This window comes from Myxocyprinus asiaticus, chromosome 10 (assembly GCF_019703515.2).
Source record: "Myxocyprinus asiaticus isolate MX2 ecotype Aquarium Trade chromosome 10, UBuf_Myxa_2, whole genome shotgun sequence".
Classification (NCBI taxonomy): domain Eukaryota; kingdom Metazoa; phylum Chordata; class Actinopteri; order Cypriniformes; family Catostomidae; genus Myxocyprinus; species Myxocyprinus asiaticus.
This window is the reverse complement of record NC_059353.1, coordinates 30,477,948-30,493,909: the sequence shown is the minus strand read 5'-3', so window position 1 is coordinate 30,493,909 and position 15,962 is coordinate 30,477,948. Positions and strand designations below refer to the sequence as shown.

General features: G+C 36.3%; 1 protein-coding gene across 4 annotated transcripts in view; it reads left to right on the top strand.

Moving 5' to 3' along the window:
• The first annotated feature begins 2,357 nt into the window (after positions 1–2,357).
• The window catches only part of LOC127447651 (target of Nesh-SH3-like), a 44,932-nt gene continuing 31,327 nt past the window's right edge, over positions 2,358–15,962 (top strand). For all 4 annotated transcript variants that reach the window (XM_051709618.1, XM_051709617.1, XM_051709616.1 and 1 more), the window contains exons 1-5: positions 2,358–2,636; positions 6,876–7,055; positions 7,128–7,196; positions 9,315–9,447; positions 11,352–11,533. In XM_051709618.1, coding sequence (XP_051565578.1) covers positions 2,561–2,636; positions 6,876–7,055; positions 7,128–7,196; positions 9,315–9,447; positions 11,352–11,533 — 640 coding nt within the window. In that variant the 5' untranslated portion in view covers positions 2,358–2,560. The remainder of the gene's footprint in view (positions 2,637–6,875; positions 7,056–7,127; positions 7,197–9,314; positions 9,448–11,351; positions 11,534–15,962) is intronic.

Genomic DNA, 15,962 nt, shown 5'->3' with positions numbered 1-15,962 from the left:
TAATTAGTGATTAATATTATAATAATATTGTCTTAAATAACAAAAGGTTAATACTAGAATAATTCAAACAAGCATATTTGTATATTTGAAGCTGGGCTAAATGAATAATCACTGTTATTGCACTCCTGATATCGGTCAAACCCTTAGTCACCTCTCAGATGTTAAATATATTTATTTTGGTAACACTTTACAATAAGGTTCCATTTGTTAACATTAGTTGACATAACCTAACAATAAACAATACTTTTACAGCATTTACTAAACTTGGTGAATGTTAGTTACAACATATACTAATACATTTTTTAAATAAAAATTGCATACGTTAACATTAGTTAATGTACTATGAACTAACAATGAACAATTGTATTTATATTAACTAACATTAACAAAGATTAATATATGCTGTAAAAATATATTGTTCATTATTTGTTCATGATACCTAATGCATTAACTAATGTTAACAAATGGAACCTTATTGTAAAGTGCTATCTTTATTTTTAATCAAATAAATAAATACTTGAACTGATTATATGATCCCTTCTATTAATTAAATTGAAAACGAATATAGTGAAAGTAAGAGGGTGAGGATTTTGAGAATAGATAGTTGATATAACACGTTTATGTTATTAATTGTGGAATTTCAAAGTGTTGAAACATTTCTATTGGAATTTGAGCTGAAATGGTGTGACTGTTGGGACATGTTTTTTTTTTTTTTTTTTCTTTTCTTTAGCTGTGGTTAGATTGATTTAGTCTTAGAAAGGGGTAAAATATGGTTTTAAATTACGTACATTATAAGTTTTGAACAGCTGATTATTGGGACACTTTTGGGAAGGTATCTTTGCCACTTTAGAAAATTCCTTTAATTATACACTGAGCACATGCAGTTGTTGTTCTGCATCAATTCTTAATTCAGTCATTTTCTTATATTAAACAGAAATCAAAATGATGTCATTGCAGAGAGAGTAACAAAACTATGCATTAAAAACATCCAAGCCACCAAAACAAGGCAGAAAATTATTTTTATAATTGTTTTTTTAAAAAAGGTAGTGCTGTTGATTTGGAAATTGTCTGAGGTTTTGTGTCATTGTTGTGTTAACAATTATTTTTAATATCTTGGTTAAATTTGTACATTGCAGTTAATGCATCATTAATCTAAACATAATAAATATAAATACATTATACATATACATAATGTAATGTACATTATATACATTATATATAATGTAATGTCATTATACATAATGATATACATTGATATTATAGGTATTCATTTGTAATAATGCAAATATGCATTATAAAATTAAATACTAATATTAACAAAAACATTTTGTGCATTTTGTGTATGTTTCACAGGCTCTTATTTGTCCAAGCATATTGGAATTCATACTGACACCTATTGGCGTGGATGCATAATGTTTATTAACTGCTGCTGCTTCACACTCCATGTTCAAAACAGCTTTTTGAGGCCTCACTGATATGCCTGGAGTCTTCATTTAATGTGAGTATATCATTTTATATAAATATGCAAAAAGTGCTATTCATTTCTGTATGTGCAAACTTTTACAACTTTAGCATTCACCTATCAGATTCAACAAGCATTTCTCATCATCGCCCAGAGTCCGTAACTGCCAAACAATGGTCAATCCTGTTAGACAATTATCACAATAACTGTTATTGCAGAAAAAGAAAACTGTATGCAAGTACTTTTGGAGCTTTTTATGAATAGTAACAGACTTTATCGCTTACACTTTGTACTCTGACATGCTGTACAATTTGTGGAAATTAATTGTTAACTGTTTAAGACACCTGTATAGTGAGGAACGGACCTCATATTGATGATCTTAGCTTAGAATTATATTTATCCACTACAGGTGTTTTGTTTTAATTGCTGAAATGTAATGCAGAATGTACAGCTTTTGTTTCATTTTTCAAAATGAGATCTGCTGTACCTGCTGCAAGTGATTCTTTACAGTTACAACCTAATTATTTTTATATAAGCATGATCCCACAAGCTGAAACTGAACTGGAAGTGAGGTAGAAGAAAATATACAGTTTAAGAAGGGAACCCAAGAGTGCTGAAATGACAGAGGTGGAAAGAGAGAGAGAGAGAGTGTGTGTGTGAGAGAGAGAAAGAGAGAAAGAGAGAGAGAGAGAGAGCGAGAGAGAGAGAGAGAGTGTGTGTGTGTGTGTGTGTGAGAGAGAGAGAGAGAGAGAGAGAGAGCGAGAGAGGGAGAGATAAGCTAAAAATGTAACAACAACAGTGTGACATCATAGGGTCCCTCCCTTTTGTTAATACTCCAGTATAGATGGAGCAGTCGTTCAAAAATCTCTCATAATCCCCTTCACATCACACCACACACACACACACACTAATCATACACACAACACCCACACACTTGCTCTCATACACTCTTTGCATTGACATTAGCTGATCTGAGGTCACTTGCAAGGACACAGAGAAAAACTTTTGATTTAAGTCACTTTGGTCAAAGTTTAGAGAAGAGGTTTGCGTGGACTACAGGAGCTCTGTATTGTGTTTTCTCTGAGAAAAAAGGACAAAATGCAAGCCTTCCTCCTCCTCCTCTTCCTCAGCAAGATGCTGCTGCTGAAATTGACCTCCACAACCACACTCAGAGGTACCAAAACAAATCAATTACACTTAAAGTTTTAGGATCATAAATGTTCAGACCATTATATTTAGGAATAATATGTTTTTGACTGTATTTCACATTAGTTTTGTCTCTTTCTACCTGTAATATCAAACAGAAAAAAAAAAAAAAGAAAAAAAAAAAAACAGGTTTCTAATGCTTCTCAACAGGTTTCTCATGATTGACAATATACTGATTGAGAATATAAACTTATGGGATGAACTGCATTGAAAATTGTGTGAAATTCTGCATATATCTTTTGGAATGTGATCTTATTTAAGTCACAAGTCTGGTATGCTGTGTATGCATGATCTTAGTTTGAGCATGCAAGTTCAGCTGTTGTCAATATATCTGTGTGTTTTCATTTTTGACTAGGATTGTGAAATAATTTGCTGTAATTGGAACCATCATAGAGTGCACTTAAATATTTTCTAATGATGTTCATAAATACTGAGCAAATAATTTGTTCTAGGTATATTAACTGCATATTTGCAGATTTTAATTTGAAGGTATAATGTCGATTTGGAGGTCAAAGTGATTCTTATTGGACATAATTAACAGATTTCATGGCACTGAAAAAAGAATGCAGTGAGAAAGAGAGAGAGAGAGAGAGAGAGAGAGAGAGAGAGAGAGAGAGAGAGAGAGAGAGAGAGAATTTGTTTGAGTGAGTGAGAGAGTGTGTTTGTGTGTGTGTGTGTGTGTGTGTGTGAGAGAGAGAGAGAGCGAGAGAGAGAGAGAGAGAGAGAGAGAGAGAGAGTGTGTGTGTGTGTGGGCAGGTTTAAATGGTTTACGAGGACTTTTTTTTAGGTTACAATCTGGTAATTACAAGGGTATTATGCTATAAATGTGGTTTATGTGGTTCCCATAATCTAAATCACTTAAAAAACATACTAAACGCTGTTTTTTTTTTTTTTTCAAAATGTGAAAATGCAGAGTTTTTTGTGAGGGTTAGGGTTAGGGGATAGAATCTATAGTTCGTACAGTGTAAAAATCATTATGTCTATGGAGAGTCCTCATAATGATAGCTGCACCAACATGTGTGTGTGTGTGTGTGTGTGTGTGTGTGTGTGTGTGTGTGTGTGTTTCCTGTTAAAGGGATAGTTCACCGAAAAAAAAAGAAAATTCTGTCATTATTTCCTCACCCATGTTGTTCCAAAACTGTCTGACTTACTTCTATGCACACAAGGAGGTAGAGTAACAGCCTCAGTCAACACTCACTTTCACTGAATATATATATATATATATATACAAAGTGAATGTGAGGCTGTCATTCTGCAGAACATCTCATTTTGTGCTCCACGAAATAAAGAAAATCATGCAGTTTGGAACAACCTGAGGGTGCATAAATGATGACAGACTTTTAATTTCTGGGTAAACTATCCATTAAAAACTTGAAACTGTGAGGTTGGATTTATTATTGTTATTATTTTTTTTTTTAAAGAAGAAAAGAAAAACTTAATTTGAGAGCATGAAAGTCTTTAGTACATGGGCGTTAGCCAGAGGTTGGATCTGAACTGTTTTAGTTTACTTTTATTGTGTAATATTGAGTCATTCGTCAATGTGTCAGTCCCAGGATTTGTTTTGGCCTCAGCACACCCCTTTACCTTTATTTTATGTGTAAGATGCACATAAGAACAGATCTTTGGCTATTGCATATTCTGCCAACTGAAATAAAGCTCATTTCATAGACAGTTAGAAAACTAAACTCATCTGTGATAACTGAGTGTGGAGTCTGTCTGTGGTGATGTTGTTCTCTGCAAATGACCTGTGGCTCATAATGAAAAATGTACTCAGCCTGCTAGCTTTTCAGTTTATCAAAAGAATTGACTGTGAAAACTGCCTTCATGAGAGGCCATTTAGTTTCTTTATTTTGTAACACACCTTATCCTTGACTAATTTGCACCAGGCCACCCATCTGCTTATATGGTCAGTTCAGTGCTCTCCAAACCCCTAGTTGCTATGGAAGCCCTTGTGTTTGTACTTTCGTCGTTCTCATGTGCTGCACACTTTCCCAGATGACATTTTTATTGCTCAGAGGTTGCTTAAAGGGATAGTTAACTCATTTACTCACCCTCATGCCATCCCAGATGTGTATGATAGATTTTTAGAGGACTATTTCAGTACTGTAGGTCCTCACAATGCATGAATGGGTACCAACATTTTTAAGCTCCAAAAAGCACATAAAGACAGCATAAAATTAATTCATATGACTCCAGTGGTTAAATCAATGTATTCAGAAAAGAAATGATAGGTGTGGGTGACAAACAGATCAATATTTAAGTCTTTTTTAACTATAAATTCTCCTCACTGCCCAGTAGGTGGTGATATGCACAATGAATATGAATTGCCAAAAACAAAAGAAGGATATGGAAGTGAAAGTGGAGATTGATAGTAAAAAATAACTTAAATATTGATTTCTCACCCACACCTATTATATCGCTTCTGAAAATATGGGTTTAACCACTGGTGTCATATGGATTACTTTTATGCTGCCTTTATGTGCTTTCGGAGTTTCAAAACGTTGGTACCCATTCACTTGCATTGTATGGACCTATAGAGTTAAAATATATTTTTTCGAAAAATCTTTGTTTGTGTTGTCATACACATCTTAGATGGCATGAGGGTGAGTGATGAGAAAATTTTCATTTTTGGGTGAATTATTCCTTTAAAAGAGTTATCAGTTATGTTTTGTCTAAAGTCAACATGAAGACCCTATTTACTTTCTTGAATATCTTTTGGAAAAACGTCACATTACTGGAGTAAAATGGGTAGTGAATGACGTTTCATATTTATTTAAAGTATCTTAGATATATTTCTTAAAATTCCTTAAAGGGATCAGACAAAAATGAAAATTCTGGCATCATTTACTCACCCTCATTTTGTTCCAAACCTGTATAATTTTCTTTTCTCAGTGGAACACAACAGAAGAATGAAGTCAGAATGATAACCTCAGTCACCATTTACTTTCTTTAAGTGGAAAAAAAGATGCAATGAAAGTAAATGGTGACTGGGTCTATCATACTGCCTAACATCTCCTTTTGTGTTCCATGGAAGAAAATCATAGGTTTGGAACAGCATGAGGGTTAAATTTACTTTTTTTTTTTCAACAAGAGAACATTGCTATACAATTATGAGTCATACCCACACATGATTTCTGACACGCAAAACAGCAGTTTATCTGCTAATCCCTCAGGGAGCAATACAGTGATGTAATAAATGGGCTGTTTGTGTGCTATGGAGCTCTGTGTTCAATGCCAGGGATTTCCTCCACAGCGGTAACCTCTAACTCTGGCATAGGATGCTGTTTTCATTATTTATTCTTCAGAAGGGACATGCACACCCTTTATGAGAACAAAACCACTTGGGTCTTGGACTGGTCTTCTTTTAGATGTTTGTGTTTCGTTGTCATAGTTAGCAAAACTAGGTAATTCTAACGACTGAACGTGATGTTTGTGTGGGAGACGGCACTGATGGAAAGTGCATGGGTGTATGACAAAATACTGTAGTTGTAGAAGTGGAGCTTTCAGAAAGTGGAAAATCTGACTGGACTGACTGTTATTCCAAATCTCTTGGCAAAAATGTAGATACAGCCACATGTCAGCGAATGGTCCTAACCGAAGTCATTATTGAATGCACTGGATTTAACTGAATCTGAGATAACTTTTTGTGTGTGTTTGGGTGTGTACACAGGTTTTGTAATACATGTGAGAGAATCTCCTTTTTGAGATTTGAAGTGGCCCTCACTATATGAAAGGTTAATAAAATCACGTTTTGCTATTGGTTTTTGTGAGGGTTAGGTGTAGGGGTAGTTTAAGGTTGGGCTATTGCAAATATAATCAATCTTGCATCTAAGAGATGTGCTTTCTAATAAAGTAAAACCAACATGTGTGTGTGTGTGAGCGGGTTTGGGTGGTTTATGAGGACATTTTTTTAGGTTACAAACTGGTAATTACAAGGGTATTATGCTATAAATGTGGTTTATGAGGACATTTCTAGTGTCCCCATAATTCAGATCACTTAAAAAACATACTAAACGCTGTTTTTTTGAAAATGTAAAAATGCAGAGAGTTTTTTGTGAGGGTTAGGTTTAGGTGTAGGGTTAGGGGATAGAATCTATAGATCGTACAGTATAAAAATCACTATGTCTATGGAGAGCCCTCATAAGGATAGCCTCACCAACATGTGTGTGTGTGTGTGTGTGTGTGTGTGTGTGTGTTTGAATCCCAGGGCAAAGACAAAACATGAAGGTGCGTATCAGTGCTGTTGGAGACACCATTATATTCAAGTTTATGCAGCCTCAATTGGACACCAGATTGGAGGGATACATCCTGGGCTATGGCAGCAGCATGTTCTCCAAACAATTTATCCAGCTACCCAAGAATGGAGAACCCTATGAAACTGAAATAGGTACAATCTTTCTTATAAACCCTCATTCTTAGAGTTTGTTCTTTATTTTAGTGGTTCTCCTCTCTCCTCTAGATGCTGAGCCAAAATATTTGCTCGCATTGCAGTCAGTGAAAGCTGATAAACCTAAGAAAGAGTGCACAGGTAAGCTTACCATACCACCACAAGAGCAAACAACAATCTGTCATTTTCTCAAACAGTGGCCTCAAAAAGTATTTTGACACTTAAATCACACTCAAAATGAATGAATGCCATGGCTTTAGATAACAAAATATCAAACCAATTGGCAGTTGTTTTAAAGAATGGTAGCACAAGCAAGCTTTTGACAAACAATAGACACCATTCAAAATTAATAGTTAATAGGCACTGACGTGCACAGAACAAGGGCAGCAGGGGCACAAGCCCCTTTCGTTCACAAATCTAAAGGTGCCCTTTTGGTTGTCCAGAAAAGGGGAGACATTTTAATAATTAAATTAAAATAGTTAAATAAAAAACAAATAAAAAAAATCTCGTCATAATCTCACAATAACTGACAGTAACCATGAGATTTCTTTGTAAATCGTGGGCATACTAAAGAAGATTAAGCGGAGGTGCCTTTAAAAGTGCGTGCTACAGCAGATCGGGGGCGGATACCAATTAATCCTCCCTATGCCCTGTACTCACTCCGAACTGCAGAGCCCTTAAAGTGAGTACTCTGAAGGAAACATGGCATTACTGTATGAATGTACCCTTCGCTAACAGTCTTATGGAAGATTCATTTTCTCACTTTCATTTTGAATAAGCTTTCGAGTGGCATCCCCTCCCGCAGGAGTGCCCTTCAAGGAAGCAAAAAAATGCCATCTTGAATTCGCCCCGGAACATCAAAGTGCCGTTACCTCAGATGAGTAACGGGTCAGATAAAATGTCCACTCCATGTACTGTGTTGTAAGTTCATCAAAAGAATAATACTCGATTACTACTGCATTTCCGACACAAGTGTGGACAGATTTATTAATTATAATGGGAGCGGTCGCATCGCTTTCAGTGATATAAATTAAATCTGTCTTTTATAAAATATTGACATAAACCGAAGGAGCTGTCAGGTTCAGCCAAAGCCAGTTTTGTTTTGTTGAAACTAATAAGCCATTAGACTAATCACTTTCAGAAAAATACCATTAGGCAACCACAGTACCACAGTTCCCTATAGGCATATTACGCAGTCTGCGTAAGGCACCAACTCCCTAGGAGGGTACCAGAAACTCCACCCGCTGCCCTACCTCACATGTTATACGTTATTCAAGGACCCTTTAGCATTCGCTGAACACAGTCGATCGCCTCACGCTTGCACTTTTTCATCGTGCCTTCGCACCGTGCACCATGTTACCAGGGTAATGCCATGGTACTGAATGATTGATCATGTTCATATTTCATGATACTGTCATGGTACTCCAAGGTACTTTAAAAAATACCATGGTTTTACTATGACACATGTCATAAACATGGGGTTATCACAGACCATGTCTGAAAATAAATAAATAAACAAGTGTATTACCATGGGGGGAAAAATAATAAATATGTACAGTATATACTGTATATGCAATAAAATGGTTAAATTCTCAAAAAGCAAATAAATTAGTTAAGTATTTTTAATTAATACCCATTAAAAAAAGAAAGGAAAAAAAAAAAAAATCAGTGCCCTTTTTTTAATCCTTCTGCCCCTGTCCCTGCCAAGGTCTGTGCACGTCACTGTGTACAGTATATACTGTATATACAAGAAAATGGTTAAATACTCAAAAAGCAAATAAATTAGTTAAGTATTTTTAATTACAACTACTCATTCAAAAAAACAAAACAAAGAAAATCAGTGCCCTTTTTTATCCTTCTGCCCCTGCCCCTGCTAAGGTTTGTGCATGTCACTGTTAATAGGTATATTATTAGCCACCTTTGGTTATTATTCAGAGTATCTGTGGAGTAGTAATAATATTAATAGTCCATAGTTAATGTGAAGAAATACACCTGTGCTTACTCTGCTAGAGCACCCGTGTGAACTTGAGGGGAACTGAATTCACATACACTAAAAATGACTTTGGGAGCAATTGGTTAACAGTATTGCAAATATGGCTAACAAAAGTGAAGTTAGTTTTGAAAACAGGTCTAGCATAATTTGTTTGTTATATTTTGTTACCTATTGCAATGAGATACTTAGTGTGGCATAAGTGTCCAAATACTTCTTTGGGCCTCTGTATAAAGAAGTTTAACTGATTGCTGACTTTTGACATGTAGGGAAGGTGAATCTAGAGAAGCCATTACACCTTGTAATCGGCTCAGTAACACCAACCTCTGTGCTGCTATCCTGGGGGACAATACTGACAACCTCTTTCATGGATTCTATTCTGGATGATTGTATAGATGAGGGGTATGTGTTCTTATGTGTTATTCACGTGTGTGTGTGTGTGTGTGTGTGTGTGTGTGCATATCGAGGTACCAAGTGTGTGCATTGTCTGGGCTTGATCAGTGTGTTTTTCAAGATGTGCAATTATTTCACTGACAGTAGACAAAGAGCAGGTAAAAAAAAATTTGTGCAGATGCTATGTGGTCCTGAGAACAACCAGCCACTCAAACAGATCACACAAACTAAGGGACAAAGAAACAGGCTTTAAAAAGTATACAGACTGCAAACCACAGTTTAAATAGGGTAAACTAAACAATAATAATAAAATAAAATAAAATAAAATAAAATAAAATAAATAAATAAACAGTAAAAAAGAAACAGTAAGACATAGTAATACAATTAGAAGATGTTTTGGGAATAAAGTAATGTGGGGTGTGTATGCGTAGGCAAATACACACACTTTGGGCAAGCAAGTGGAAAGCTTAACCTCAGCCCACTATTAAACAATTCATCTGATACTTCTAACACATTAAAAGCCCTTAAATACCAGAGAGAGAGAGAGAGAAACAGACACTCCATTCAAACTTTTTTTCTGGAGATTATTGCAGGCTTTGACCTGTTTTTGGTTTTTGTAAACTTTACACTTTTTTAAGATTTGAAAATAATAGTGCTGTTGGGCGATTAAAATTTGTAATCTCTATTAATCTAATACATTTTCGTAGTTCATCGCGATTAATCGCAGATTCTGAAAGTGATGAAATTTGACTCTGTGTATAATTCTTTTCCTGTCAAAATGCATTTATTTCCTTTTTAGGAAAGAAAACAAATCAATATGTAACAATATAATGCTTTATTCACATTTACGAAACAAAGCCTTCCACAGTATAAAGATCGAAATGCAATAAAATAGCACTAATTTAAGTAACATTAAACATTTCCCAAAGTCTAAGTAGGAGGTTGACTAATTAAAACAATTAGTCTCCATAGGTTTAGTATTCATTGCAATGGGCATGAAATCTCCTAAACTCTCATCCTCCATAATACTAATCAGCTGGCAGACTGTGGCTATCCACATTGCTAAAGCAATCGTGAAACCTTGTTCACGATTCACATCAGGGCGTCAAAGCCAGTGTCAAGCTGCGCTTTGAACTCCACATGAAAAGCACTAGCAGACAAAAACATCTCATTCTGCGTTTTGGTGATAGTTAAGACTTGATGTGCTTCTGTGGTAATTAAAATACGCCTTACTTAGGCTGAAAAATACTTTCTTTCTATCACAAGTCCCATCTGTGCTTGTTTTGTACAACAAATAGCGTTAAGAGGTCCTTTCTCCATCATTTTATCACTGACACTGAATCACTGTTGTGTGTGTTTGTGGTGTGTCTGTCAATGTAATGACTCCAGGCGGGCACATTGCAAAGTTTTCGCCCTTCCAACAAGTGTTTATGCTTTTATGCTTTATTAACGGTAAATGCATTTATTGTGATTAAGAAAAATTAATGCGTTAAACTTTTTTAATTAATTGAACGTGTTAAAAAATACATTTAAGAATAAAGTCTGAAAATCATCAATTAACTTCCATTAAGTGTTAAATCAATGTTCTAAATAATAACCGATAGTCATAACATCATTGTAATATTTGAACACTGAATTAGGATTGGTCTTCTTTCTTGCATCTATTTGTATAAAACATTTTGATTGTTCTTTTCTTTCTTACATCTGTTTATCCATCCAAGAAGTCATGTTATGTGTTGACACATTATGTGAATGCACACACTCAGTGTCTTGACAATTGCAAAGCGGCTCTGATGCAGCATTTGATTTATGTAGAATCAAAGCCTAAACCCTAAGATTTTATTGTTTCTTTTATTGTTATTTCCTTCAGAAAATGCAAATCTAGTCTGTGGTTTTCTTTGATCTCCTCTAAGACAGTTCACAGTGCGCTATAGAGAAAAGGAACCCAGCGAAATCTGGAATTACCAAACCTGTCCAACCACCAGCACTGTCATCGACAACCTCAAACCAGATGCTCTGTATGAGTTTGAGGTCCGAGCAGACACCGACACCACTAGTGGAGTCTGGAGCCCCCCATCCGTCCATAACACAGCCGGTGTGTCCCACCACAACTCGTCCCTTTTTACTCATTCTTTATAAATGTGTTTTGACAAAACAATCTCTTTTGAAGACTGTTGTACTAAGACAAGGTTGTACTGAATGAAAAATATCAAATTAGATTATCTTAAACAGCAATGAGATTTTCCTCAAGTCTCCGAAAGATTTTTTCTATTGAGTTTCTGAAGCGATATTATTAACAAAGCCACAAAGTGTGCTCAGATTTGTCAAGATAGCAAAGTCTGCAATCATAAATCAGGGATTTCAATATGAACTCCAACATTTCTCATTGAATCCAACAACAATATCTGATCCTTTATTATTTTTTAGCTATATATTCTTACTTTATGTCAACATTTGTCTCATTTGTTCTTCCAAGGAATTTTAAGAGACAAAAACTCTGACACAAAATTGATACTTAAATGAAACATAACACTGTGTAACAATTTTTAAAAAATTTTTATTTCCTAATTGCTTATGTCTCAAAAGTATAGAAAATGGCTATTATTACACACAAACTTTGCTTTTGTGACCAGGACAGTAATATTTTGAAATGTACCTATTTTCCAGAACATTCCAGATAGAGTAACTTCTAGAACTTTCTAGAACTTTCCAGTAATATAAATAGTAGTATAAATACAGGGGCCTTAAGCCCACCAGTTCAGTTTAGTTCCAGCTGCCTAAGTGGATACATATCTGCATTTTTCTGAGATGGCATCAAGAGACTGCAAGCATCCGGCAGACGCATTTTGCTATGTTTGCAGCCAATTTATCAAGACGAGCGAAAAAGTACTCCGTGGAAGCATCTGCTAAGATGTGTGAGGCCTACAAGGCATATTTTGGCATGCCTGTCGGGGAACAAGACAAACCCTGGGCACCTCATTTCACCTACGAGCACTGCAAAAAAACTCTGGAAGGTAAGATGGACAATTGTTGCTCGGAAATTTTATGTTATAAAAAAATTTTATTTTTTAAATTGTAAAAGTTTTTCATTTTAAAATGTTTTACAATTTCCAATGTTATTGAAAACATATATCATATATGAAACATTTTTGAGAGCATCTCTTACACATTAGTCATGGGTGAAATCAATGTATTTTTGTAGGATGGTACAGAGGGGATAAGAGAGCCATGAAGTTCGCTATCCCAAGAATTTTGCAGGAACCCACTGACCACTCAAGCAACTGCTACTTCTACATGGTGGACCCTTCCAAACGTCAGACTGGCAAGAATGCACCTGCTATCACGTATCCGGACCTTCCTTCATAAATCGCCCGATGCCACACTGCCATGAGCTCCCCGTACCCACTCCTCCAGAGAGAGAGCAGCCGTCTTTAGAAGAGAGCAGCAAGTCAGAGAGTGAGGAAGATGTTGTAGAATCAGATGACAATTTCAGAGGTGGAGCTGAGGAGAGAAACCCATACTTCCCCAACTAAAAAGACCTCAATGACTTGATTAGAGATGTTGGTCTCACCAAGTCCAATACCGAGCTTTTGATGTCTAGGCTAAAGCAGTGGAACTTGTTGGATGAAAGCGTGCAAGTCGCAGATCAGAGGAAGCGTCACCAACCTTTTTCCAGCTTCTTCAACCGTCAAGATGGGCTCTGCTTCTGCCAGAATGTGACCAGTCTGTTCGAGGCAATCGGAATCGCCTGTAACCAGAAGGAGTAGCGCCTCCTCATTGACAGCTCATCCAGGAGCCTCAAAGCCATACTGCTCATAATGGTAACAATTACCTATCTCTTCCCCTGGCTCACTCGGAGCACCTCAAAGAGGATTACAACAGCATCAAGACCTTGCTGGATGCCTTGAAGTATGATGAGTACATTTGGGGGCTGATTCGTGAAAGTGATTTTCAGTATAATCCTAAATCTCGAAAAACTACTCACTTCTAAATCTTTTGTAATAATATTTGTGTTACTTTAGTATAAATACATGTTAATTTGGATTCATATGTTGTTTTTTTCTGACTGTATGTGAACGAAAATACACAAATTCACCCGTTTTCTCATTGGAAATTGGTACATTTCAAAATATCACTGTCCTGGTCACAAAAGCAAAGTTTGTGGGGAATAATAGCCATTTTCTATACTTTTGAGGCATAAGCAATTAGGAAATAACACTTACTACCCAGGAACAAAAATTGTGTTACATAGTGTAATCAATGTTGTGAAAGTTACTAAAAATAAGTAATCCACTACAAATTACTAATTACTTATCTAAAAATGACTACTTTACTGATTACTTGATTTAAAAAGTAATCACATTCCTAATTGTTTTACTTTTTTTTATTTTTTTATCCCCTTTTCTCCCAATTTGGAATGCCCAATTCCCACTACTTAGTAGGTCCTCGTGATGGCACGGTTACTCACCTCAATCAAGTCTCAGGACAAGTCTCAGTTGCCTCCACTTCTGAGACAGTCAGTCTGCGCATTTTATCACGTGGCTCATTGTGCATGACACCATGGAGACTAACAGCATGGGATGCTCAGGCTACTCTCCACAATCCACGCACAACTTACCACGTGCCCCATTGAGAGCGAGAACCCCTAATCGCGACCATAAGGAGGTTACCCCATGTGACTCTACCCTCCCTAGCAACCGGGCCAATTTGGTTGCTTAGGAGACCTGGCTAGAGTCACTCAGCATGCCCTGGATTCGAACTCGCAACTCCAGGGGTGGTAGTCAGTGTCAATTCTTGCTGAACTACCCAGGCCCCCAATTATTTTACTTTTAAATACTTTATAAATCACTTTTCCTAGAAAAGTTTTTGGTTTTCCACTCAAATTCAAAATATCCATATTTCCACCTTATTCATTGTTGCACAACCTTCATCTGTCACGCTAACAGACGTACATATGAATTCATATTTTAAATGCATTATACATATTAGTTTAGTGCAAGTAATGTACTTAAAAGTAATTACTTTAATTGAAAGTCAGTAACTGTAATCTGATTACAATAATATACAACCCCAATTCCGAAAACATTGGGACAATATGAAAAATGCTAATAAAAACAATAAGCAGTGATTGGTAAATTATATTCACCCTTTGCTACATTGAAAGCCCTAAAACTAAACATTATATGATGTTTTACCTTGTGAATTTCATTGTTTTTTTTATGTACTGTAATTTCAAATCAGATGATTACAACACACTCCAAAAAAGTTGGGACATTCGAGTGTTTACCACTGTGAAACATCACCATTTCTTCTAATAACACTTATTAAGAATTTAGGCACTGAAGACACAAGTTTGTTAAGTTTAAAAAGTGGAATTTCCCCCATTCATCCATTATGCAGGTCTTCAGCTGCACAATTGTACGGGGTCTCCGTTGCCGTATTCTGCGCTTCATAATGCACCACACATTCTCAATTGGAGATGGTCAGAACTGCAGGCAGGCCAATCAGCACCCACACTCTCTGCTTATTCGGCCAATATGTGGTTTGAAGTTGTCCTGCTGAAAATTCAGAGAAGTCCTTGGAAAAGACGATGCTGGATGGCAGTATATGCTGCTCCAAACTTTTACACATCTGTCTGCATTAATGGTGCCCTCACAGATGTGCGAGTTACCCATGCTATGGCCACTGACACACCCCTGGCCCATATGAACACTGGCTTTTGGACATGACGCTGATAACAGCTTGGATGGTCCATTTACTCTTTGGCCCGGAGAACACGACGGCTGTGTTTTTCAAAAACTATTTGAAATATGGACTCACTCCACTGTTCTGCTTTTCATCTAAGATGAGACCGAGCCCAGAGAAGTCGTCAGCGCTTCTGGACAGTGTTGATGTAGGGCTTCTGTTTGCATAGTAAAGTCTTAACTTGCATCTGTGGATGCAGCGGCGAGTGTTGTTGACTAACAAAGGTTTACTAAAGTAATCCCAAGCCCATGTTCATGATATCCATTACAGATGAATTATATTTTTTAAGACAGTGATGTCTGAGGGATCAGAGATCACGCGCATTCAGAAGTCATGTTGCTCTTTACGCACCAAGATTTGACCAGATTCCTTGAATCTTTTAAATGTAGTGTGCACTGTAGAGGGTGAAATGCCCCAAATCCTTCCAATTTGTCTTTGGTGAACATTGTTCTCAAAGTGCTGGATTATTTGCTGAAGCATCTGTTGGCAAATTGACAAGGCTCGAATGATCCATGCTCTTGAAGGTCTAGGCTGTTTTTGGAGACTCCTTATATACTATGACACAATTGCCTCACCTGTTTAACATCTCCTGTTTCACATTGCCATGTTATTTTAACTCGTCAAATTGTTATTAGTCTTAAATTGCCTCGTCTCAAATTTTTGGGAGCGTGTTGCAATAATCTGATTTGAAATTACTGTACATTTAAAAAAAATTCACAAGGTAAAACATCATATAATGTTTAGTTGTAGTGCTTTCAATATATCAAAGGGTAAATATA